Genomic DNA, 27,850 nt, shown 5'->3' on the forward strand with positions numbered 1-27,850 from the left:
CCCTTCCATCTATTGGCCTGGACATGCTGTACTTATTTTCCTAATTAAAGCCAGTGGTCAGTATGACTTCAAACTGACGTATTACTTTAGGAAGTCAACTATTAAGACAATTTCTGCATCATTGTTCAGAACAGAACTACATTTTTTATACGATCCCACAAAATATAATTTGAAAAACTATTTTAAAACTATTGTTCTCTGTGCACTAATGTAAATCAGAAATTTGAGGAGGATTCAACACAGTTACAGCAGTAAAGGACAGCTATCATGGAGATCAGATTCCTGCACTTTATAAACTTTAGGTTACTTCCAAGCCCCCAAGACACACTTGGAAAACTCAAGATGAATTAAAAATTCCCAGCAGTTCTGTTTACACTGAGTGATAAGCTTACATCTGAAAGTCAGTGTCACACTATATAAAAGTAAACATGATGTTCCTCAGTGCCTCAAAGATTGCAGTATTCCTCTGACCCTCTTGGATCTTTCACTGCTACTGGACTTGCACCAAGGTAGTAACTCAAGAGAACTAGTAGCTGTATGTACAATATGGTATTCTTTAGCAGTTATATCACACAAAAAAGCAATTGTAATCTCATATAAAATAGTGTTCACCTTAAATTCCTGTTGCTTGGCCATCATCACTGGCATATGTCTAACAAGGAGAGGATGTTTCTCTTTTTTTATTTGATTTCCATCATCTTCTACGCAGAACCAACCTAATAGGTTATCTTCCACTGCAATGGGAAGAACAAACAACAAACATCCTGCAATACTCTCACTGAATAATCATTTTCAACTTTCCACAGGAACAGAAAAGAACTCTCTTAGGACTCATCAATACCAATCAGGCTGTTCTCATGTTATATATGCTTAAATGACAGCATAAAACTATGACCAAAAATTCCATTGAGTAGATTACATACATACTGATTATGCAAAAAAAAAAAAAAAAAAAAGAACACCTTACATTAGCAAAATGGCAGTTTCTTAATGGTCTTGTCAATTGGTTATTGAAAGAGAAAAACACACATCAAACTTCTTCTTAGACTCTAGAAAATTTGTTTGGCAAATAGCATTTCTCTGCCTGTGTAAGAGCACCAACCAGCATGGTGCTAAGAACACCAAGGTTGTGGGTTTGATCTCTGTATGGGTCATTCACTTAAGAGTTGGACTTGATGATCCTTGTGGCTCCCTTCCAACTCAGAATATTCTGTAACTCCTCTCTACCATTTATCATAATTGTAAGGATCCTCCTCCTGGAATGATGGAGAGATCTGTTCTCTCTTCTTTTTTGTTATTTTGCCCACCTTCAGTGAGACACTTAAAAAGCTAAACAAATCAACCCAACAGACTTAACTGACAATTCCTAGAATTATTCCTAGCTAGAATAATTCTGAGCTAAAACTGAGAAATTTGAACCTGAAGTTCAAAGTATAAAAAGTTCATAAGATTCTAAGAAATATGTTTATAGTCAAATAACTTCCTCACCTGTCTGTCCTGTAGTCTATCTCTTTCTTTTTTATTTAAATGTAACAATTAGTAATGATCACCAGACCTCATTGAAATACTTTGCTTCATAATGAAGGCCTCATCTTATCTATTATGTTATTATTTTATAGTGATACACAATCACTACTGTTTACTGTACTGTGTTTTAAAATATCTGCAGACAAATTTTCACCAAAAAACTAATCTTTTAAAAATAAAAATAAAAAAATTAGACTATACATTTAGAGCCATTTTAACTTGATAGGAAATTTGAGTAACTAAAAATTACCAAGGGCCAGTTTAGCCATTTGTAAATTGTTGATCCAAGCCTGTTTGATGGCAGGGGTAAATGTATTGAATACAGCTGTAAAGAAAGTTGGCCTCCCAGACCTGCAATTAAAAAAAAAAAAAAGCCACCAAATGAATTTATTATGAGATACAGCCAAGTCCAGAAATGTTGAGCATGATGAAATTTCATTATTTTCTAATACTTAGACAAAGACACAGTTCTGATATAAGCATATAGGCTTTGATACACTATACATCCATTTTTCTACTCTTTACATGAAACAATATGAGAGGAACACCCTCCCTGGCAAAGGAATACAAAAGTACAAAAGTGGCTGCTCTCTATTAGCTGTCACTGCCACGGTTCCTCTTTTGCTTCTTGCATCTGGAATGCTGAGTTGAGGAACAGGAGAAAAACTGCTCTGGAACATTCAAGCTCCCAATATCATGGAATAAGAGCAAAAGTCAGGGGCTAACTACAGAGACAAAAGAGAGGGAAGAGCTAGTACATCTATGCCTAATACATAAGCCCATTTAGAAAATTTCATAATAATGATTTCTACTGACTTGTCCTGTTTTCCTGGAAGTTGCAGCTGAATTCTACAGCGATCTGCTGCTCTGATTTCATCTTCTTTTTTCAAAATCAGTTTTTGTAAACCTGAGGTCCAGTCATGGGCTACAGATTGGTTTAAGTTCTGCAAAATTAAAAAAGCTAAGATTCAACACCAGCCTACTAGTCTATTTCCAACAGGCTAGCTAAGGTGATCTCTGCATATAACAAAATTCCTGGCACCTGGGCTTCAATGAGTCCATATTCTAATAATGGATAATTTAGCCATATTTGCAAACATATTTCAAAAATATCTGTAAAACTTTTGCTAACATATTTTATCTGATGACTTAATCTCACATTGCTCAGTTTGATGATACACAAATGACATTCCCAAGCATTCACCAGATTAAAAAATGTAAATTTGCATCAGGTGTACCTACAAGCCTTTTACTTATTCCAGAATCCTCAAATTCTGCTTCTAAAGAAAATCTCATGAAAACATGTACAAATCATACTGACAATGTTTTTGTTCATATCTTTGAGCCAAAATGTTTACAGATGAAAGCAGTCTGTGTGGTCTAAATATCTGTTTAAGCTGCTTCAACAATGACCTACTGCAAGCTGAGTGTTCTGTCACAGAGGGTAAAAGCACACCTAAGTGACACTTTAAGCATCAAGACTAACAAGTACACAAAAGTACACACATGTTCCAAGGGCAGAATTGTATGAAAATTTAAATGTTTTTCAAAAATAGAGAAGCTGACCTCATTCCTCAACTTGTCATTGTAATTATCTTACACATCTCTATCTGAAAACACTGGCTTAATTTTAAGTTTTCAAAATGTAGTTGGCTCTGACTGGCAGAAAGGTTTTGTATATGTTAATGGGTGAATGTCTTATGGTACCTGTCGTATACATATTCCCAATTATGGAGACAAAATTCACCTTCAAATACTTCTGAAGCTTTGTCCAAAAACAGTGTTTCCACAAACTTCCTTCAGACTACATATTTTCACAAAATGCTATATTTTATTTAATACCTTGACTCTGAAGCCAAGATATTCCAAGAGAAACTCAGTTTTTGCATATTCATGCACACATATACATATTTACAACCTGTGGTAGCAGGTAGGAGTTAAAAATTGTGTGTGAGCATACATAAAATATCCAAAACAGACAAAAAAGCAATTTTTATAAGTCTCAAGACTGTGGACAACTCATTCTGAAATATGGTGTTAAGTACTATATTTGTTTGCCAGAATACAAGCTAAATCAAAGGGTTGTGAACAAAGCCAAAGCAAAATACTTTCAAAATTCCCCTAAAAATCCTTTTTGTGATTTACACTCAGTTTTAAGGAGTTTCCCGAAAGCCAGGATTATGAGCTTGGATGGGCATCAAGAGCTTCCTCCAAACAACCATCGTCCTACTGCCTTGTCTAACAGCAAGAACACAATTTCTCAACATAAAAATGTAATTCTGTTTCCATATAAGCTTATCAGCTACTGAACAAATGCAAACATTTGTATTATCCACCTACATTTAAAAACAATAAAGAAAAACAAGATTAGAAGGATGGGTGTAATCTATTTATAATACTAAACAGTTAACAGTAAATGCATTACCAGAGGTGAAAATTATTCCACTCTTTGCAGAGAGAACTAAAGAATGTCTCACACAGATCCTAGGGAGAGACAATTATGCTACTTTACAACAGGAACAGACTTGAAAGATAAATCCAGCTTTGTTTATTACCTGATAGTTTCCTTTAAGGCTGCTTATTAATTGACTAATTTGACCAACTACATTCAAGTCATGTAAAAGGTTCTGCAGATCATGGTACAGTTGCCCTGGTCCCATATAGAGCTTGTCTAAAATGAATAAAAACATAAGGTTATAAATAATAAAAAGATGCAATTCTCAGTTGAAGGAGGAAAGCGTGACAAAGATAATAGTGACATATATTATGTCTGAAAATCAGTGGTTTATTTGTACATATATCATCATTATTTCACTTTGCTGCTCTAGCTACTTCTAATATTCCTGCAGACAGATAATTGTGAAATGCATCCCAGGAAATTATAGGCAGTAGTTAGCGTCACATATTAGCTTTGCACATACAGGCCTTACCATTGGCATTTCCTTTAGCTCACCTTATCATTGCCTCTTTATCTACAATTACGATTCAAGCTTGTTCATCTAGTATGACAGGGAGCATTCTGTGAAGTTTTAATACCACACACTAGATCTGTAACAAATATCAAAGCTTCACTGGCCCCAAAATTTCTCACTGACATGGAAGTTTTGCTTAGCAGCAAACAACAGACTTGCTGTAACACACTAATTTAAACATCTTTCCTGTATGTTGTTTTTTGGTTACATGACAACACGAAAAATATATTTGTAGCTATCCCTATGCTGGTTTAAATCTCAAAATTTGCTTAATCGATTGTGAGACAGTTCTGAATCATATATCCATATCCTAACTCTAACACAAGCCTGCAATTTCACTGAACAACTTGAAATTTTATTACAATTACAGTTAAGTCAAAAAAGGATCTGCACTGAGATCAGCAGCAGAAATATTTTGCTCTAATCATCAATAAGAACATAAGTTCATAAGGTAACACTAACTAAGAAAAATACACTGATTAGTAGGATAAGGTGTCTATCTAAATGCACAAAGCTTGCAGAACCCTGATAATATACTCTGACTCCCAGACATGATATTAGGAGCAGAATGGTTGTGTAATTCTTATGGAAACAACACTCACTCTCCCATTAAAAAAACCCACCCTGTCCCATACAGAGTCAGCACGTTTCCCTTTGGCTGAATGACAGGAAAAGGGCTGAATTATCTTTACAGGAAACTCCTGCAGATTATTTAGCTCACGCAGTGTAGTATCCAAACTATGGATCCTTCATCCTTACTACAGCTTTGGAAGCTAGTCTGTGGGCAGCAAATGCCCCTGAAGCAGAAGGATTTCAACTGTATGTTGGCAAGAACACAACCTAAACACAGGGCCAGCTACTGGCTCTGCACATGGATCAGGAGCACGGGTGCGAGCTGTGCCACCTGGCCTGGCTGCCAACCCACACACCACTGGCACCTCCCTTCCCTCTGTCTGCTACAGGGACCAGTGTACAAACCAAAACGTGTCAAACCAAGCACAAAGCTGTCAAAATAGCCTAAGTCAGAATAAACACGAAAAATAAACATATATGAAACAATTCTACTTAAACCATTAGTATATTTTCAGCTATTTTGTATTTGGAGACATCATACTGGCAGAGGCCATGACTGGATGTTTTGCTTTAACACAATTCACTATATTAAGCTGGGAGTCTGCCTTTAATCTTGAAAAGCATAAAATTTCCAAGCTTAAAGAAAATATTAATGTCTACTTTATTTCTGAATTCTGCATTTCACTGCAGGAAAATGCAACATAAACCTGAGATATTATACATTCCCAAAAAATTTCAAATTACTGTCTTGCCTTTAAATCTTCTGGTAAATTGAATCAATGAAAGGATTTCTGTGCATTGCACTTGAGCACCAAACAGGGGAATGACTGCACTTACTATTGTTTACCCATCCAGATAATAAAATGCAACTTTCATCCACCCTTCCTTGCCTGTTCTGAATGTTAATTAAAAGAACAATTTAGCCTTTCTTACCCTAAAAACCAAATCAGTCCATAAGAAAAGATAATTACATTTATTGTACACAATGAAAAGAAATTACTGCAAAGTAGATCTAAGAGGAAGAATTTTGAGATTATGCTCAGTAGAGTACAAACACTTTTCTGGAACTGCAGGATCTCTATTTTCATTAAGCTGTATTTTCACTTTCTTCAATCCAAACACTTGAAATATCAGCAACTGAAGGATGTAAACACTTCTCTCCTTGTATCCCTCTTCTGCTAGCTTAATTTTTTCTTAGTAATGTCTACAATAACTGTAAACTAATGTCTACAACAGCTGTTATGCACCAGAATTGCTAGTTCCTAGACACATCAAATTGTTGATTTTGATTGGGCTACTTGCAAAGAAAGGAGCAGGTCAGTGTTAACAGAAATCTGGTGAAATCTAGACAGAAGCCATCATAATGTGTCTGGCACTGCAAAGAACACAAGTGAAATAATTCTTGCTTCAAATTTCTGTAACAAAAAGATAACTTCTGCAAAACAAAATTTATACTGATTAGAAATAATTGTCAGATTATTAAGTTTTTGGCAGAAGTCCAGTCACTTACCTGTAATTTATAAACTCCACTACCAAACAAAACAAACAGCTGCACTGAAAAAAAGGTAGTACAAATATTTCTGAAATTTCGCCTTATGGGTTTGAACCAAGAGAAAATTTACAACTATCAGGCTGTGAAAAGCTGAAAGTTTATGAGGCTTCACTTGTATAGGATGGATATTTTCACTCAGGTGAATTACATTATTCTTAAGTTTTGAAAGCCAGGGTCATTCTTTGACACTTGATAAAGACAGTTACCAGCCATTTTGTTTATTATTGTCTGGAGAATAGACATTAGTGCAACATAAACACGCAGTACTCAGGGAAGTCTTAGATGTTGGAGGACTTTATGCCATAGTCTTCAGCTGAGGTCATAAAGCAAGCTTTAACTGCTTGCAAAGATGACCTTGCCCTGTGCAGTATATACATCTACTGTGCCTGAAAAGAGCTGTCCTCTGTAATCCTCTTCCTGGAACTTCAAATAGTCTTACGAATATTCTTGTTCCAGCCTTGGGAATAAGGCATAAATCTTGAATTTCATTCAGCAATTGTCACCTGAGTCTATTTTTTCTGCATCATGCATATTTTATAAGCTATTAAAAAATCAAGATAAAAAGGATGCAATAAGAACGTCAAAGCAAATAAACTAACCTGGCATGTGAAAGTCTGTCACACAGAAAAAACAAATGAAAGTAATTTCAGGCTCATTTATTAAAGACCACATTCTTAGCTCAGGAAAGGAAGCCAAAAAGCAAAACAATAAATAATTAATGAGAGCCTGCTTCCATCCACTGATGTTCTAGAAAAGGCAAACGGCCAATTTAATAGTCAATCGAGGACTAGATCAATAGTCACAACTAATATCTGCCCTTCATGGAGGTCCTTAGTGGGCACAAACTGAAATATAGAAAAGTAAGGGGCCTTCAGACATCAACAATGATGGACTCATCAGAAGGGAGTTCTCTGAGAACTGACCACTTGGATTGTGTCTGGATAATGAGTTACAAGTTATAGCAACTTCATCTCTGTACTGGGTCCTGTAAGACTTACTCACAATGTCTTTTAAAATAAAATTAGTTTCTCAGTGGTTAACGAAACGTTGCCTACCAGTTGATCTGGCTGAAAATTGTCTGACGGAGGGTTTTTCTAGTGTGGAGGTGGTGGGGGAGCACACTACTCTGTTCATCAGATGTGTTTCTCAGCTCACAGCCAAAGACTGGCTGTTAGAGCCCACGCATGTTCCCTGACCGTTCAATTGCTGGCTATTGCTGGGTGGGCGTTCACTCTTTTATCCATAGAGAGCACTGAAAAACTCTTGGCTTCACTCCAAAGCAGATATGTGGTTGATTTCTTTTGTACTATGAAATGTTTCACAAATGATAAAGCCATTTTCTTCTCATTTCTAAGCCACTCTTGCTAATTATCAAGCTCCAAAACAACTTATTTTTCCAATGTGAAAAAATCCTTCATGAGTTTAGAGAATGTTCTTCCCAACTCTGTAACTACGTGTTACAGAGGACTGTGTCTGGGCAGGAGAGAAGGCAGCATGCTGTAACCAATAACCACATGTGTGGCTTTGAAGGCAATGCTTTTTGCGTTCCACCTACAGATTAAGAGTGAAATCCTGGTCACATGTAATTTGGCAAGAATTTGTTTCATCAACCCCTTTGTTGCTAAGATTTTACCAAAGGAATTCATGCCTCCCTGCAACAGGCAAGTTTACAATTACTGCCAACAACCAGTAATTCATGCAAAACACCTAATTCCTTGCTCAGCACTTACATGAAATATACCCAAGGTTAAAAAAGAAAAAAATTGTCATTTGCTTTGGAGGGAAGAAAGGAGGTTAAAGTTTAAATTGATTTTTGCTGCTATGTAAAATTGAGGTGGCAAGATTATGCTTTTTGTAAAATCAATCTTAGCTGAGATACATTTGAATATAATACTAAACATTTATTTTACCTTACACATTTCCCAGAGTAACTCTCAGCACCACAGCTTTAAATTAATCAATTTTGCCTGGTTTGAAGTAATTTTTGTAATTGAAATAGAAGCAATTTTACCACATTTACATCCAGGCATTTTCAAGGCCTGCAGGAAACTCCCTGGGTGTGGTTAAAGTCAGTTTAACTTGGCTCGGCAAAAGTAGAATTTGGAAGGTTGTGCATAAATATACACATGCAAGAGAAGTGTTTGTGTGCTAGTGCCTGTGTGTGGGCAGAGAGGGAGAATTCCCACCTCCAGCAGAAAGCTGCATTGCTAGGGAGCACAGCCAGCAGCCACAGCTCTCTCCCTGCACAGCCAGCATAGCAGCAGCTGCTTTAATAGGCATTGGCACAGAAGCTGCTCCCTTGGGATTCTTGTCCATCCGGTTCCTCTAAATTTTCATGGGCACCTCAAGCATATTGGACATTATAATCCTGAACTGATCACGCCCTATTCTTCTAAGAGGCACATTTATTTACCATGGTGATTTATCACCAGTAGACATATTATACTACCTCTTGCTGTGTGTTCTGATTCTCATTTGTGAATTACTATTTTAGCACATATTTATGCTACTAAACAAGAAGAAAGGGTTGCAATGCTCAGAGTAGATGCAGTCACCCATAATTTAAACATCTATTCCTGGGTAAGCAAACATGACGGCTCAGGTGGTCCATTCCCATACTAAACTCCTGTTTATTTCCAATTAGGAGGATTTTTGCCAAGTAATACTATTACATATAAATCCAAATGTCATACATATAAATTAAAAGCCTCAGTCAGTATACGTTCAATATTGCAACTACTTTTGCAAACGTTTCTGTATTGTCTATCATGTTGAAACCAAAGACTATTAATAGATGCGCTGCTGGGTATCTCTTTTACTGCAAAGTAACTAATACTGACAACATCTGCCTTGAGCATAATCATAGTAACGGCCTTTTCCCCACATGGTTCAAACCCACAATACATCAATATAAATTGCTTTGAGAGAAACCATATCAATATGAAGTGAGAACTTATGTATCATGAAAATTCAAGGTCCTTTTTTTACTTTGCTTCTGAGAGATATGGAGCCCCAAAGTCAGACTAGGTGTTATATGGAAGCTCACGAATGCTCCCATGCAAAAATCACAATCAAAACAGAGAAAGGCTCTTTTCCTGACTATAGTTCCAACATTTCTGAAGGGTAACACAAAACTAATGACACATTTGAAGAACATGCCAAATTTGAAGACCACTCTGTAAGGCTGGTAGATCCCAAATTTGACTTGCCATTTGCAATCTGACTTCGAGGCTGAGAACATTTGTATTGCTTCCTCCCACTGAGCCATCTGTGTGCATCCAGGCAGCATACTGAAACATCAAGTGTTATGAAAGGAAGAGATTTGGAAAAGATTCAATCCTCGTCTTGAGCACAAAAATCACCTGGGATTGGGGAAGAAGTTACATATGTGGGAGGTAACTTTAAAAATTGCTGTGTCCGCAGAAGGCGTAACAAACCGGTACTTGTATAGAATTACACACTTGGAACAAATAAAAACATACAGGTCTCTTCTGCAACATTTAAATCTACATTTAATGAGAAGCTTGTACAGTGTTCTGGAAATGAAAGCACCATGATACTAGATGAATTCTTCATCAGTTCATAATAAACTGGACAGATTTCATAAGATTGTTAATCTATTTAGGTTAAACTATGATGACATAGCAGTAATACATTTAAAACTACTTTACTGCAGTCAGAACTGTGCAGTTCAATGAAGACCTTGATAATTGTAAAGGAAAACCAGAAGCCATTAAGAAGACCCAAGATTCAATTACTTCAATTGAGGCATTCTTCCCCTATACCTGGTACTGAATCCTGCTCCTACAGATACACTGGAATGCAAAACACACAGGATGAATGCCTTATAGCTGCTCTGGGAAGAGAACTTGTCAAATAGAGGAAAAACACTCTCCTTTGGCAGGTCTAGTGGAACTACTTTTCTCAGTGCAAATAGAAAAGAAGACCTTTATGTGGCATTATCATACCAAGCTATTTCAGCAATAGAGTTAGCAAAAAGATTCTGAATAGTGGGAACACCAGAAACAGTGTAATTCATTTAGCAGTTGATACCGATGCCAATTATTCGTTAAGTATTATTCCCATAACCTTTGCAAACTCTCGTCCCAGAACTCCTAGCTTTTGCTGGAACACCAGTGATGAAGGTCCCCTTCTGCTCTAAAACTTTGTCTTGCACAGAACTTGACAAATTACACACACAAGAGCCACATCCATACCTCTGATCCTTTCTCCCTAGAAATTCTGTTAGAAGTGTTAAAGCTAGCGACAAAGCAAATGATATTGAACTACAAACTTCATGCACATTGTGTTATGTGAGCAAAGTCCCTGACAGACCCCCCAAACACACTCCTTCTATTTGTGTTTTTTCACTTGCTCACTCATGCTGCTCCTGTTTCCACAGACGCATCACAGAAGGATGTGGGTAGATTCAGCTTTCTTGTTTCTCCTTTATGAGAGTATTTTAACAGCCAATTGGAATTTCACTAAAATAGTAATTAAAAAAAAAAAAGGTAGTCGTGTGACTCCAAAATCCTGGTTTATGACCTAAGCAAGTCCATGGGTCAATTTAGAGTTCATAACAGAAAAGGAAACTTTCTGCCTTCCCCTGGTTTGCTCTTTCATACTAAATCCAACTCATGATCTTCGCAGTTGTATGCACCTAAAAAATCTGAGCCACCTTAACTCAACTGTAGGTCTTGTGAGATTACATCACATTCTCAGATCCAAATTACACAAGTATTTACAGTGGTATCAGTCTCCAGGGTTTGGAAATCAGGAATGATCTCAGAAAAGAGTTTGGTTGGCAGCCATCAAAAAAACGCTACTCACACACGGCTTTACAGTATAACCCTAATTTAGGGTTACTAACCTAGTGCAAGCACATACATATTATTAAGTGATAAGCAATAAACCCCCTGAGATTACTAGAATGCAAACTATTCAATTCAGACATGGGGTAAACAAGCCTAACTAACAATATAGGACCCATCATCATCATCAACCAACATGAAGAGCATTATCAAAAACAAGAAATGACATCATTCTAATCATACTATAATAATGTAAGCACCTAAACATAATATTATGAGCTTGATTATTGAAACTGCTAATCCGAGCCTCTGAAACTCTTTAATGTATTTATTCTCACTGCCATGCAAGACAGGGGAGTTCTTCAACTCCTAATCACAGACAAAGAACCAAACACTACATGCCACCCAGTACACACAGAGCAGAGCTGGGAAACAAACCTCACAAGTTTCAGCTCTGACAGAAGTATTTTTAACATGCTTCACTCCCCTGTCAGCTGTTAACACCTTGCTCTCAACTGGTAATTGTATGAATGCTGAGACCTGTCTTGCTAATTGTAACAAATCTGAACCTGAAAGAAACAGGTTGCACAAAAACTACTGTGCAATCAAAAAACTGCTTATTCACATAGCTTGAGCAATGGGGAGATAAAATCAACAGCTTGCAATTGCAAATAAGGTATTAAATAAGGTATTAAATTCATAGTCCTATACCACTGGTGAATAAAATTATGCAAAACCACCAAGGAAACACAAAGCCTCGGAGATCATGAGAAGTAGTTCACACATTGAGAGCATGGCTTCAGGATTATATTAAACTCCAGCTAATCCTGACCACACAGGGAATTTCAGAGATAAAAGGCCATAAATATTTTTCCTGCTGACAGAAGCAGCTGTACTGTGTCAGAGATTAAAGCAGAAGTGAACATGAGGGAGAAACACTGGAACCCTGATACGCTGACAAGAGAGTACCCCATAGCCCACTTCCTCAACGTCACACTAGCCTGGACAATGGTCAGGTGTCTTCCTGGACAATGTACTGACTGCAGTTTCTGACTCTGTTCCCATGAAGAAGAAAAATGCTAGAAGCAAAGACTTTAGAGTGAAAGAAAAGAAGTGCCATGTCCTTTTCTCCCACAAGGCCTGAAGGGGAAGGCTGAGGGCAGCACGGACCTGGAAGCCCTTGCCCTCCTAAGGAGGAATCATACAGGACCTCTTGGATGCACCTGCATGGACACAAAAGGCAAGAGAAGAACTGGGTGCAAGAGGGTAAACATTGACTGTATTGGAGTTCATTTCCCCATAGTAGCCCTCACAAGTGCTGTGCTTTGCATGGGTAGCTAGAATGGAGTTGATAACACACAAGTGTTTTGGCTACTGCTGAGCACAGCATCAGCACCTTCCTCAGTCGAGGGCAAGATCCTGGGAGGGGACACAAGTAGGCCAGCTGGCCCAAACTGACCAAAGGGATGTTCCATACCATATGATATCAGCTCAGATATAAAAGCTAAGGCAAGGAGCAGGAAGGCATATATTCATTGTCTCCAATGGCTGCCTGCTGAGGAACCGTCATGCATACTGAAGTCCTGCTTCTCAGGCGTGGTCGACCATTGCTGCTCATGGGAAGTAGAGAACAAACCCTGCTATCTTCCACTTTGCTTCACTTTTTGCGTGCACAAGCTTCCGCTTTGCTTTTGCTTGAAATAAACTGCCTTATCCCAACCCACGAGTTGTTTCCCACCTTACTGTCTCCCCTGTCCGGCTGGGAAGGGAAGTGATAGAACAGCTGGGTGGGCACCTGGCATCCAGCCAAGGTCAACCTACCACACTGACATAAACAGATAATGAAAGTACATCTGTGAAGACACTCAAACAATGAGAGTACTGCAAGGTTGTCAAGACAGGCTTGGAGGCAATTGTAAACTGCCAGAGGTTTACACTGGAGCTCCCACCAGACTACAGCAACTCACAGAAATTGTACTCTGAGGAGCTCACTTCCCTCTTTCATACTCGCTTGCTTATAGCTAGATTTCTATTCATTTTACTACTCTGAGTCATGATGTGGATGAGAACCCTGGCAACGCAGAACATGGTTTGCCGGAGGTGGATGACAAGTCCTATAACCACTATAACAAATATGAAAGGCAAAGAGAAGATTCTCATCCTAAGAGGGTGAGACAAACATGTAAGACCTAATTTATTCCTTGCCTAATCTACCAGCTAGAAACTTATATCCGCTTAAGGAATGAACTATTTAATGTCACCAAGTTTGCTCAGATGAACAAGCTGTTTGGCACTAGATTTATTTAAAATCTCCAGTCTTTTGTTTGCATATATCAGTGACAGTTTACGTTTATGAATATATTACATCTCCTTTAGTGTACAGTATTGTTTTCAATAGCTTTAAAATAGAGAATTATGTTATTAATCTTCTGTATTTAACAGAGATGAAAACTAATTCAATTAGCAATTCATGCCACATCATTCTTTCTAAAATCTTATCACCAGTGCTAGATATGATATGCCACTTGCTTATTCTGGGCATTGGATTACCATTATTGAGCCTTAGAGTGATGATAAAGCTGACTTTTTTTCCTTCCCCAATTCTGTATTTCTCATTAGACAAACCACCAAAAAAACAGCAATGGCTATCACAGCAGCTCTTGAAAAGAGCTGCACTTTAACTGAGCAAGACATTGATAGAAACACAAGTGCACACTGTAGCCCATCAAACATCCCTCTCTGTTTCCATGGCAACACTCAGAGGCCTACACAAAGTGACTGCATCAAGCAGAAGGAAACTCAGAAGAGAGGAATCATTTCTGCACTCCAGCATCGTGTCACTACTACATTCGACAACAAACCTCACAGAGATCAAAACCACAACTGAGTGGAAACAGAGTACAAATGTATCCCTGGAAGTCTGAGCCGGAAAGGGGAGGAGTCATGGTTTAGCAGTGCTCAGGTTTGATCTGAGTGACAAACTCTAAACCTGTGAAAGAAAAAAATAACACTAAAGCGCAGCCATAAACGTGCTAACCTGTTTTTTCACTTGACTTTTATCTTCTGCACTCATCACTGCATAGATATATATAGTACAGATGGGTCTGGCTCATTTTCTCTTCCAGCTTTAAGACATATGGCTCAAATTAAATGTGTCTTTGCTTAAGGAATAGTCCATGTTGTCTATGTCTCTTAATCAACATGATCAGCATCAGAACACTGCTGACAGGCACTGATTTCCCACCTAGAAATGCCAGGATGCTTAGCTTTCTCCCTTTGATTCTACAAAGTCTCTATAGTCTGGTCTTAAATAAAAGCACTGTGTAAAACTTCTACAGCTCACCCTGTTCATTCTTAGGAACCTGAGAACAGGAAACTGGGGGTGGTCGTTGTCACTGCAGCACCAAACTGGCGTTTGTCTCGGCACAAACTTCATTTCACAACCCACCAACAGTTTGCATCAAGTGCTGCAAACTCATAACGTGCCAGGAGTCTGAGAAACTGAAACTCTGGCCAACATATTTGACTTTTGCTCCTATATTCCCATTTAAAGGGCAGAGCAATACATGTATTTGCAGTGATTTTATGTAAACATGGATGACTTGCAAGGGAAGGTTGACTTCTTATTCTTCTAAGGGGAAATACTGAACATTTTGGGAAGAAGTTACAAATTTGCCTTTGACTGTATTTTTTATATTTTTTGAAGGTATATTTAAAATATATTGATATGACATATTAAAAATAAAGTTGTATCCACTGTGTTTTCACTCATCTTCTTTTTTTATCAGAAGAGTATGGGTAGCATTTAACTCTCTTGATGCTCTCTTTTCATATATTCAATCCAACTGTGAATCTGAAGAGGTCCCAGTCAACTGGCAAATACTGTCCCAGTTTTCAAGAATGGCAAGAAGGATGGCCATGCTAACCACAGGCCTGTCAGTCTCACTTCAGTGCCTGGTAAAATTATGAAGATTATTCTGGGAGCTAGTGAAAAACACATGAAAGACAACACAATCATCAGTCCCAGCCAGAACAGGTTTATGAGGGAAAAGTCCTGCTTAACAAACTTAATTTCCTTTTATGACAAGGGATCAGGTTGATCAAGGAAAGCCAGCTGATATAAACTTTTTGGATTTCAGTAAAGCTTTTGATACTGTCTCTTACATTATCCTTCTGAACAAAATGTCCTGCACACAGCTGGGTAAACACATCATGTGGTGGATGAGCAACTGACTTACGGGTTGAGCACAAAGAGTTATAGTGAATGAGGTAACATTAGACTGGCATCCAGTCACTAGTGGTGTTCTGCAGGGCTCTCTCTTATGGCCAGTTCTCTTCAGTGTCTTCACAGATGACTCCAAGGTATACTAAGTAAGTTTACCAATGATACTAAACTGGGAGGAGCTGTTGATTCCCTCAAAGGCAGAAAGGCCCTGCAGGGAGACCTCAAGAAATCATAGGACTGGGCAATTGCCAACAGTAGGAAGTTTAACAAGGGGAAGTGCCTGATTCTGCACCCAGGATGGGGCAACTCCAGATGTATGTACAGATTGGGAAAGGAGACAATGAAAAGGAAAGAGGTCTGGGGGTCCCGGTCAACGGCAAGTTGAATATGAGTCAGCAGTGCCCTGGCAGCCAGGAGGGCCAACCATATCCTGGGGGGCATCAGGCAAAGCATCGCCAGCCAGTCGAGAAAGGCGAACTTCCTACCAACACAAGTAAATAAAACCCAACAATATACAACTTCCTGTTCACACTGAAAATATTCCTCTATTCCTATATTAATTCTGCTTTTCCATACAATGAATGTGTCTGTGCTTCTGTAGATGGACTAATTGGAAGAAGAGAACACCAATAGCCTACCAGAAACAGTACATGGATTTACTAGTGAAAAATCTCTATCTTGCATCTTTCTGCAAACGGTTCTACATTTAGAAAGGAAATGAAAACATTAAACTTTTGACACACGTGATTAAGGTAACTACTTCCACAGGAACTGTCCATTTGGGATACCAGAGACTCATACTCACAGACTTTCAAGTAAGACTAACTCCGAAACATGAACTAGTCAAGGACTTTGATTAATTTGTTGAGAGAAATGTGATCTGATAAACACGCTGTTTTTTCCTGAAGACTGAGAATGTCAAATATTTTTCTGGTTTAAATATTATTGCAGGAAGCAAACATAAGTTATAATCGCACTCCACTAGGAAACAATATCAGAATCGTACAGATACAGGATTCCACCAAACAGCTGAGACTTCAGTCCTCCACATTCACAACTAAAAGATTTCAGTCTACTGTTGGTACTAGAGGAGAACAACAGGAACAAGGTAAGAGCACATCAAGTACGGGGCAGCACAGTAGAATGTACTCTAGGAAAGTTTTCCTGCTTTCCCCCACACCCCCTCAGGCCACACAGTTTCTCCTGCCAAAATACAAAGGGTTTAAATCAAAGACACGAAAATAACAGCCTCTAAATGTGTTCTCCTCTACAATTCAGAGACAAAAGACTGCTATGCAAAGCTCAGTGGGGTAGAAAACTGCACATTGATGATTTTGCCAAGTGAAAACCAAGCTCACACAGCCCTTGCTTTCCAACTTAGAACACTACTAAAGCATGCCTTTAATTTATATGTACACATAAAAGCTTTCAACCTTTCAGCAGTTGCATAGTACAGCCTGTACAAGATTAATTCACATTCAGTCATTAATTTCTTTGTAGCACCAAATGTAAAATGTAAAGTTTGCATCTTTAAACTGTACTATCCTTTCTTGCAACATCATAGAAAACAGAAAACACTTAAATTGCATTTCGCCAATTAAAAAAAAAGTAAGATACGATTATGAGAACTGCCTTCTCATAAAGAAGATTTTGGTGGAGAAAAAGTGCCATGATAAGAGAAATGTAACTAATAACCCATAATCCTCACCAAAACACAGCCTGAATCCATCAAGAATCCTTGCTAATCACAGCATTAATGTGAGAATACTAAACTCACAGGGGGCAAGTACTTAACCTGGTACGTGGCAGATAGAAACCAACTTCTCTCAGTCCTCCAGAAAAGGAAGAGGTGACCCCTCTACTACTTAATGCTTTTACACAGAATCATGATTATTCTGTATCTCTCCAGTACCCACAAACTAGAAATGCAAGCTGAAAATCAGGTCTGAGATGTGGTTTTACATGTCTCAGGATTTTGCCTACAGTATCTCAAATTGTTCTTGACCATTAGATGTTATTAAAACCACATACTATAAGGCCACTGGGATTTCATGAAAGGACTTCCTTGATATACATTGGAAACAGAGGGAAACATAACTTTATGATAACTGCAAAGATATGAAGTTTCAAGCAAAGTATGACAATATTTCTCTGTTAGTGCCTTGCAACTTGTAGTAAAAACTAGCAGCCTCACCAATGATGTGCTACTACAATAATAAAGATTGTGTCGTCATCAACTACAAAATGCAGCAACTTGGTGAGTGCAAATGAAAAAGCAACCATGAAACATTGCACAAAGTTTTACCAGTCCTTTCCCTCTGCAGGAAGGCAGAGCTTCTGTATCTGAGCTTCTGTAATCTTTAGCAGCCAAAACTGGAACTAAGGGGGCAACTCTACAGAATAACTAACAGAATTAAGTGTGTATTCAAACTCGCCTGTACCAGCCAGTTTGAACAAGTCTGCATTCAGAGTAGCACTAGTGCAGACACAGCACTATGTGAAAATAGCAAGGCTATGTATGCTCTTCCTCTTTTTTAGTTCGTTATATTCAATTTAGTTGGATCATTTGGCAGAAATGTTTGATTAAAGTTGAGGGAGGATTTTTTCAGTATAGCCAGCATCCTTCACATCCTTTTTATTTCTTATCTTTTGATCCTTTTTATTAGAAGACTGAATTAATACAACAGAGCTTACCAGAAGAAAAATTAGTTCAGTTCATCTTTTACCTACTGAGTACCATTTAAGCCAAAGGTTGAGCTACAAATGTGTAAATAGTAATTTCTTTTTTGTGTGTTGCTACTGTCACCAAACATGATGAAGCTGAGAAACCTCAAAGTCAAGAGGGGTTCAGAAGGTTCTACAGGACTGTTTAGTCAAGAGTTTTTGTTTCTCCCCTCGTGTTTCTCTTCCCCATCTGACCTTGCTGCTATGCAGGATTTGGTCTAATCAGCTGTGAGGCTACTGAACAAAGTCATAGCTGGAACTTTTAACAAGGAACTTTTAACAACTTTAACTCACCTACAAAAGGGACCCCCAACTCTAAGTAATGCACTTCTTTATATACATTCCTCCCAAGGGTTATGCATACAGCAGCTCGTAAATTATAATAAAAAGGCTTCAGTCTCATTGTCTAAGCAGCCCAATAATGCTTAAAAGGAGGTACAAGAATGAAGTCATTTTTGAAATTGAGACATAAGTACCTATAACATTTTCTGTGGCTATTTAAAAAGGGAGGAGCAAAAAGACCTGACAATAACCACCGTGGAGAATACAGGGGGTATTAAATATTGCAGCAGCACCTCAGATCACTCTGATGTGTAGCATTTATGCCTCCTTAAAGCACAAATTTGGGAAAATCCATGAAGCCAAGGGTGCAATATTAAATAAATGTAGTGTGGAGTAGTGCCTACAGCTAGCACTGAAATACATGTAAATTATAGTCCATTAATACAGATCACAATCTAGATTTTTTTAAATGCATTTCATATTACAATATATAGGTAAAAAATGTATGAAAGTCTAGCTACTGAGTAAACTCTTAAAATTCATACATCTCTTGAGGCCAGTTGGCAGACTTGTAGGAGGGATTAACAAGCATGGAAAGAACTTGCAAACTTAAGAGCTTGAGGTCATTTTTGGAGAGAGGATAGGAGGAAATTACCTATTAGTGTATTTTTTCAAAATTATTCATGAAAGTTTTTTTACAAAGCACTAGTTTAACGGGTAAGATACTATGGTCTTGAAATAAGTGAGTAACTTCTATCCTGCAATAACCACTTGTTCAGACTCTTACTCCATAGCAACAGAGTGGCTGGTCATTTTTATTGAGAAAAACTTATTTGCTCTAACTATGGCATAAAGAACATACACAGAACCAGCTACCATGGGACCACTAGCATGCCACACCAAAACAACCTTTTTGCGTGTCCACACACCCTCATGTTTTAAAACTCTATGCATTCATGCAGAAAATTCTAAACTAGGACAAACACAAGTAATTCATGTTGCAAGGCAGGAGCCTGGCTATCACTTTATCGCTCAGTTTCCAAAGAAAGAGGTTGTATTCTCTTCATGTTACAGAAATCATCATGCACAAAATACTTTCCTTTGTTTGCAGTACCCCATTGGATTTCAAATATGGATTTTAACAAAGTAGTCTGTAAAAGTCAGTAACTCCTGTCACTTACTTGGCTTAGAGTTAATGATGATGTTTTCAGCAGAGTGCTGGGGTGGAAACCTGCAGTTTTCTCCTTGGCTCTCACTGCTGCCGTACTCTATGACTTCCACTTGTCCCAATGGTACACTCCACTTCAATAAATACCTCTGGCCAGTTGTCATGGTGCCACTGCTTTCATAGGAAGACCTGGAAGATGCACAAATTATTGCTGTGACAAGCAACTATGTTTCATGGTATCCTATTTAATATTCTAGCTTCTAAAATCTGCTCTTTGTCAGCTTGAGTACAGTGCTCAACTTGAAAAAATACATGCATCAGGCTGACTTTTGTGACATACCTTTTGTGCAAAGAGCAGCTATGTAGGTGTAGATAATCTTGTTTACAAACACCGTAGGACCACCAACAGCAGTGCTTACTATAGCATATATACATTTGTATAAATGACCATCTTTTAAGATTGACGTGTACTTTGACATCCTAATGCAAGTGTTTGGGATTACACTTTGGTTCTATATTTTCCTGACTCTTTTGAAACAGTGCTCAAAAGAAGTAACTGTTATATTTAAGGAAGTATGGATGATGGGATCTTTGGTTCACTACTGGCAACAGGAAGGACAACGTAACCTCCCAAGGGCTGAAAGACTAACATTTCTGCCAAGCCACGCAGCCCAGAATGTTCTGTGCAGGAGACCTGTGCAACTGCTGTGGCTTCCAAGAGTAATCCCACATGAGTTGCTGCTAAAGGAAGTGTGTATCAACACACATCTATGAGGAAAGAGCACACTGAGGAAGTTCACTAGGAAGAGAAATGACATTAATACTAATTTTACATTATTTCCCTCATTCCCTTATGCACATTCAAGTACAAGTATCAAATATTTATTATAAAGGACCAAAGAAAGGTTAAAGTGAACATAAAACGTTTACTTCACAGAAAGCATGACCGAAATACAGAAGTTAAATGCTTGGGAGAAATCAGAAAAATGCATTTATCTAAATGCTGACATTCAGCTAGTCACCTACCTATTCACAACACAGTCATACTTTTGTTTCAATGAAGAAGCTAGTATGAACAAAAAAAACAAGTGCCACAGCTTAAGTAAATATTTATAAATCCTTGATCTAGCTTAGAAGAAAAAAGAAAACTAGGCAGTACAAAGTTGTTCCGTCACTAGGGATAGCATCCACCCTGTCCAACTGCTGCTACTTCAAAGGCAGGCCTCCAGCTCAAGCCAGTCATCTGGACTACATGTGAAGAAAGACCTTCTGAGGGTCATGTCCTCTCTAAAAATATCTATCTTTTGCAAGCCATAAAAAATTCATTTGCAACTAATGGTCTCCAGGCTTCTGGGATGTCTGAGTGTTCCTGTAGAGGTTGGACAAAAGGGGGTTGAGAAAAATGAGTTGATAGATACTGCACAGCTCTGTGTACGTGTAAACCTTCTGAAGTGGTCTACATCTCCAGGGTGAATCTGCGGCCATGCACGCTGATAACCAGAGCTGTAACAGAAGTCTAGCTTGGGTAAGATGAGTAACATCTATGCAGTTAAAATGAAGAGAAATAAAGCTCATCCCATGTGAGCTGAACAGGCAAGTGGTATATTCTACAGCATATTCTCGTTTTGAACAAAAACTTTTGGACTATACAGGTGTCACATGTGAAGTCTGGTAGACAATTTTCTTCAGTCCTTAACTATCTTGCATGCAAAGGTAGCTCCTTTTGCAGTAAAAAACTAAGAGCAGTCCACGAAATCATGCAGGAATTTTAAATCCACACACACAGTTTGCAAGTGGACTAACCCTCGACTGAACACCCCAAGGAAGTCACAAAGCCTTTCCACTGCTAGTGAATAAAGCTGGAAGTGCATTCAACTATTCTAAAAACCCACTGTTATTTCAATAACAGGTTTGAAAGCAAACCTTAGCTGCTACAGGAATTAATTAAACTTTTTCAGTGTTAGCAAACCCCCATGACACATGCATGCCCAATTGCCATCCCAAAGGAGGTTGCTCAGCACCAGTTAATGCCCATGGGAATAATGCTGTGATAACCAGAACTCTTGACTTAGTGAGGAACACAGAGACTTGGCATAATCATGAATTTCTCACATGGAAAATGAAAACACACTGCACATTGCCACTTCAAGGACAAATACAGAAAATCCAAGACTATGATGGTATGGAACAAGAGAAAAGATGACTGGTCAAAAGCAATGTTCTTGCAAAAAACCATGAGAAAATACCCAGCTGTTACTAAGAAACTGAAGAATTTTTTAAAGTAAAAGAATCACAGGATAACTGACATAAGATGTTCATTTTCTGAAGTGCAGTTATTACATGGCATTCTCATTCACTAACATGGTGAATGCACAAAGCATTCACCTGGTAAAAATATATCTACTCTATTCATAATAAGATATCAACTCACGTTATGCTTAAGAAAATCTGTTCTTGGAAAATTTTAATGCTCCATATTTTCTTTGTCGGAATGTACTATCGCATAAAGCAAATTACAACACAGGCAGCATTTGAATTTGAGGGTGACTTTGGCATAACAAAATAATTACAGCCAACAAAAGCAGAGAAAGCACTAGGAAAAATCCTTTCTTCAAAGCACCTTCACTTTAATCCTTAAATGTTAGGTCGCAAGAGATAAAAACACTTCCCCATCTGGAACTTTGTTAGTGAGTTCCAGGTTTGTTCTTGCTGCATGCATTAGCCCTGTTTTGATTTTTTTATTTGCAAATTCTGTTAAGTTACAGATTTCTGTGTGTGTAACAGTATGAATGTAAGGAAGAAGAGAAAAAAGTCCTACCTTGGTTTGCCTGTATTACACTAAGCACTAATACACAGCAATAACTAGACACTACAAAGCATTTCTATCTGTAATCTCCAACTGATAGTCTCCTTACAAATGTAGTCTAGAACCTCCAAATATCAGCTGGCAATTTAGAGGACTGTGACAAAGCTAGTTATCCATTTATTATGACTAATCCTACAAATCATTAGCCATAGTAGACAGAACAATAAGAAAAATTACACTTTTTTCAAACCGAAACTTAAAGGATCATCTAAAAAATATGAATCAAGTCTTACCGAATATTTACTGTTGCACACATCAGCACATCATTTAACATGAAAAGACGTCGTTCTTTGGTTTTGATAATTTCTCCTTTGTCATTGTAAACTGTCTCAACCATATCATCAGTCCGTATGAGGTATCTGTTTCCACTGCTGAGTAGCTAGATTTTGAAAACAATCAGCATTGTATATTACATGTGGTACATCTAACATTCAGTGCAAAAAGCAAAAGAAAATACAACAGGTTATCACTTGCCATCCTAGCACAAGTAGATTTGCTAAGGGAATTAAGCCTCTTCTTTAATTTGCTTTTCATGTAGAGAAACAGTAATTTCTGCTGCCACCAATATGGCCTGCGGGGGTTTTGGGTCTTAATGCAGACCATAATTGCTCTGGGAATCTTCCACACTGATAAAGGTTCCCTGGTGAAAAAAATGATAGCTTCCACAATTTCTGTGGTTTCCTTCCCTCGTTGTTTCTTTCACAGCCCACTGAAGTGCAACACATGGCTCCAGCTGCCAAAGCAGGAGGCCGGGGTTGGAGGAGGAAGGTGCTCAGCTTGCTGTCCCCCGAGGCTCACAGAGCTAACTGAGGAGCACAGCTGGCAGCGTGCCAGAGACTGCAGACAAGATGGCATGTCCAAGACATACATGGCATGTAAATTGTTCCTGACAATTGCCTTCAGGTGCTGAGGATCAGCACCATGTGCAAGCGTGAACTAATACCTTACAGGTGTAACACACCTCCGTAGTGTCCAAGAGAATAAAACGGTCCACAACTCACTTCCTTTCCATCCACTTCCTTCATCATTTATTTCACCCTGCCTGGCACTGTTCCAAAATGGTATAGGCAGACATTAACCCACAAAGCATGGAGGGTCCTGTGAGATTTGGAGTGATTATCCACATACATATCAATTTATCCCCCGGTGCATAACACACAAAATTTTGCAGTCAATATTGACTGAAAAAAGGAAACCTGGGCTACCTCTTCAAAAGCACTTTCTGTGTCTTGAACTCCTTTAACTATCTGTAGATGAATCATAGCTGCTTCAAGAAGCAGGAGTATGAGAACTAGAAAAGAAAGTAAAATGTTTGAATCCAACTTCTAATGCACTTAGAATGGAAATACTGCTCCAGTATGAAAATAAATTCAGTATTCCATTCCTGATAAATAGTTTAAAACAAGCACATTGACTATTCTGGTTTTCCTAAAAGCTATGCTTTTATCACCAAAAAAACCCCCCATCCCTTCAGTATGTCCCCATTACTTCATCCCAGAAAGAGTCCAAAGCATAAAAATCTGTAACTTCACAAAAGCAATAACTCAAGGATTTATGTCCCATTTCATGGGAAAGGAGGAATTATTTATGATACAAATAAGACAAGCATGCATATATCCACAGTACAGACAGTTACTAACAAATTCATTTGAAGAAAGTTCCTTCCTTCTTAGTAAATGTCTTCTGTACTTCTTTAAAGACATTTCTACTGTATGATGCAAATGGCATTAATGAAAGAGTGGGATGCTCCTTAAAACAAGGAAGATGTTGGACCCATTCAACAGCACATCTTGAACTGTTCCATAGTTGGAAGTACTGTAGCAAAAGGACCTGGTTCCTTCCTTTATACAGGAGTAATTCCTCAATTCTAGAATTAATTTAAAGTTGAATTTTCCCATGCAGAAAATGTGCAGGAGACTCTACTATATAGCATCATTTCCTACACTGCCACAGAACACCAATACTGCTGCTGCTATTTCAGCATGTTAACCACTCCAGCACGTGGTTTAACCAGCAAGCCTGTTCAGTCCCAGAGGCAGGTCACATCTCTCATCTACCACTAGAATGACCCCAGGTGGTTGAGCTCTACAGAAAAAACCATAAGTGTCTCTTTGGTCTGTTTTAGAGATTGCTCAAGGCCCAGAAAGTGACTCTTCCATCATACTTTCCTACTTTCCTTACCTTGTTCAGATAACGTTCATTCATTGCTTTTGCTATTTGTTTTATTTCACAGCGCTGATCTGCATCCCTTTTTCTTTCGTTTAACTTCTCTGCCAGTGTTTCAAGTTCTGTAAGAGCCATCTGTAGAGGTAACCTGTCAGGATGTCCCTTATTAGTGTTCTTCAACATATCCTGAGGGGAAATTACAAAACAAAACAAAAATCAGATTTAATTTCAAAGCCAAGTTCAAAAGATTACATGAGGTAAAGTTACAAATACATTCTTTACCTGAGTACTACTAAAAAATAAGACTAATAAACACCTAATGAATATTCAGATAGCATGCTCCTTACCTTCCTGAATATCTTAATAATTCTTAAAAAAGATACTGAATACAGCTTATTTAAAGGACGAAAGTACAGAAAAGGAACATAATATTAAACAATTTGAAAACCAATTATAGTACAATGTCAATGTCTGTTAACAATGATTTAAAATGAAACTTTTCCAATACTTCCTGCTGTAATAATACTGCATTATCTTTATTGTCATTATTATTCCTCACTAAATGGACAGTGTGCTCATCCTAAAGTAAGAGATCTTACTTCATGAAGATCACAACAGCTTCTTGAAGTCTTTTACTTTTGCAGGCATACAGTGGGAACAATGTGAATTAATACTTTTTCTCCTTTCCCACGGCACTTAAAAATCTCTACATATTCACTCCATCTTCCTGCCAGAATAAACTTCATCGCTCCTGCTAACTAAAAAACTCTCATCATAACTTCCAGCCCACATGCTTCCCCCACAACTACCGCAGCTCCTTCACCCACAATAATTCACCGACCTGCATCCCAAAGCCTGCCCTGCTCTGTGGCACCTCAAAACACAACCAGCGCGCAGTCCTCACTGGGGTAGGCCTGCTGTGGTCTGAAAGGAGTCACAAACAGTGTAAATTGGTCCAGAGGATGTCTTTACTGGGGAACTGTGTTCTTCCTTCAGTTTGACTGCCTGCTGAGATGAGACTCAAGGACTCCCTGTCAAATCCCCAGTTTCCATGGGAAGAAACAGAAGATGCTGCAGGTCAGAAGGAAGCTGCAACACACTCTAGCAGGTCCTGTGAGCTAAGTAGTCAGGGAGAGAGAGTGCTGTTGTTCCACATGCCACATATATTCTGAATTAAAACCTCTTGAATTGCTCTTAAATGGAAAGTAATGCCACCAAGTTCTTAGTCATATTTTGTAGTATTATTAACTAACAAATTGATATGAACAAGTAGCACATTTGACCTACAGCTTTACTACAAAGTGACTTATAAGATACATCTAACTTGGCAAGTAATCTAGAGTAAGTCTAGTTTGCTAAGATTTTTCTGCCTGTCGCTGCAATGAGATCAGCACGTTTAATGCACTGAAATTTTTTCTTTGTTATTTCCTCATGTTACAGTGGTCACTTGCACTGCAGCAAGCTCCTCCAGCAGAAGACAGCTATCATGTAATCCCAAAGGTAAACCCTATAAGAATCCGACAAAAGCATCCTTTTGGTAAACATTATTTACCTGCAATAGTAGAATGAACTGTGGAAAACGCTGGATAGGTTTCATCATCAAACCATACAGTGTAATGCGATCGGGGCTTGACTCCTGGCACTGCTGCAATGCAAGAAAGTCACAACTGTGAGTGCCTTTCCACCAGTTACAGAATTAAAGAAAACATTTCCTAAAGGTTTTTCTGCATCACTTACATTGATTGTAATAGTAGGGCTGTAAAAATTCCATTTACTGCAAAGATTTAATTTTAAAATATTAAATCTTAAAAAAAACCCCACCACTATTAAAATGATGGCCTGTCACTGAACTGAAATTTCCTCCTTAAATAAATACAGCTGAGCTAAAGACACACCAGCAATGCAGCACCCATGTATGTATTGGTAGAGCACAGTCATGTTTCTTACATAAGCAGTGCACTGAAACATCTGACTTAAATGTAAAAAACTTAAGTGATCTGTTGATTTATAGTTCCTAATTTACTATTGCTGTTCTATAAATCTCTAACTACCTATGTGTTTTTACCTATGGGTTTTAAAAGGAAATCTAAGGAAAACTTCATAATCTCAGTGCTTTGCAAACAGAGATTTTCATCTTCTTTATTAAAAGAAACTAAGGAAAAGAACATTGATTTATGTTTAGAAATAAAAATGTAAGAATCCATTACTTTAGTTATCAGGAATGGCAGATAAAACCAAATTTCATTTGCATGTATAGGAAAGCCTTGTTTGTATAAGACATTTAGAAATACTTTGACCAGAATCAAAGCTGACACAAAATAAGAACAGTAGAGGAAATACTCAATATTAAAACCAAAGCAAACCTAAACAATATTAAACTGGTGTGGCACTTAAATTTCTCTTTATTGCTACAGCTATCAGCTTCACAAGAATTTATTTCCATAATTGTATCCACAAACATATTCTTTTGCCCAAACAGTAGTGAAGATTCTGGCCTTCACTGCTGGTGGGCAAACAAAAAAAGGAAGGTACAAAAATGTCTTCTGTCACCAGAGTTTGGCCATGAGTCCCCAGCTCCCAGCAGCACCAGAGTGGCACTGACAAGCAGTGATGAGAGGTGCAGGTTATGTCTCTATTGCAACAACGGGCTTTTAACCATGTGAGAAGTATGAAGTGACTACACGCACTAGAGAGTCTCAACTTCGTTGTGCCTAAGGCTGCCAGAGTATCATCCTGCACAGTGTTGGCCACACTCCAAAAAGTTGTTAGTTATTTTTAAAATCTGAAGACAAACCCCTGCCACCCTTCTCTAGGCAACCTAAGTACTGCTCTCGTTTGCCTAGGGTACCCAATTTCAGTGGACCATTGCAATGGAACCGACAGGGCAACAGCTTTGAGAGGTACAACTCAATCCATGACTCTCAGGGAATGGGACATGCAGAGCTTTCAGGCTCTCAGCAATGTCACAGACAACCTAAAGCCTT

At 38.2% G+C, this 27,850-nt stretch overlaps 1 protein-coding gene across 3 annotated transcripts in view; it reads right to left on the reverse strand.

Annotated features, from left to right (window-relative positions):
* Positions 1-27,850, reverse strand: part of ARHGEF10 (Rho guanine nucleotide exchange factor 10) — a 111,148-nt gene that overhangs the window by 33,648 nt on the left and 49,650 nt on the right. For 2 of the 3 annotated variants that reach the window (XM_064650388.1, XM_064650386.1), the window contains 8 exons: positions 26,419-26,511; positions 24,882-25,052; positions 22,934-23,079; positions 19,848-20,023; positions 4,083-4,198; positions 2,344-2,471; positions 1,778-1,878; positions 613-734 (listed from right to left, as the gene is read on the reverse strand). In XM_064650388.1, coding sequence (XP_064506458.1) covers positions 613-734; positions 1,778-1,878; positions 2,344-2,471; positions 4,083-4,198; positions 19,848-20,023; positions 22,934-23,079; positions 24,882-25,052; positions 26,419-26,511 — 1,053 coding nt within the window. The remainder of the gene's footprint in view (positions 1-612; positions 735-1,777; positions 1,879-2,343; positions 2,472-4,082; positions 4,199-19,847; positions 20,024-22,933; positions 23,080-24,881; positions 25,053-26,418; positions 26,512-27,850) is intronic. The other variant, XM_064650387.1, reaches the window with a different exon arrangement.

The sequence above is a fragment of the Pseudopipra pipra genome, chromosome 3 (assembly GCF_036250125.1).
Source record: "Pseudopipra pipra isolate bDixPip1 chromosome 3, bDixPip1.hap1, whole genome shotgun sequence".
NCBI classification, from domain to species: Eukaryota; Metazoa; Chordata; class Aves; order Passeriformes; family Pipridae; genus Pseudopipra; species Pseudopipra pipra.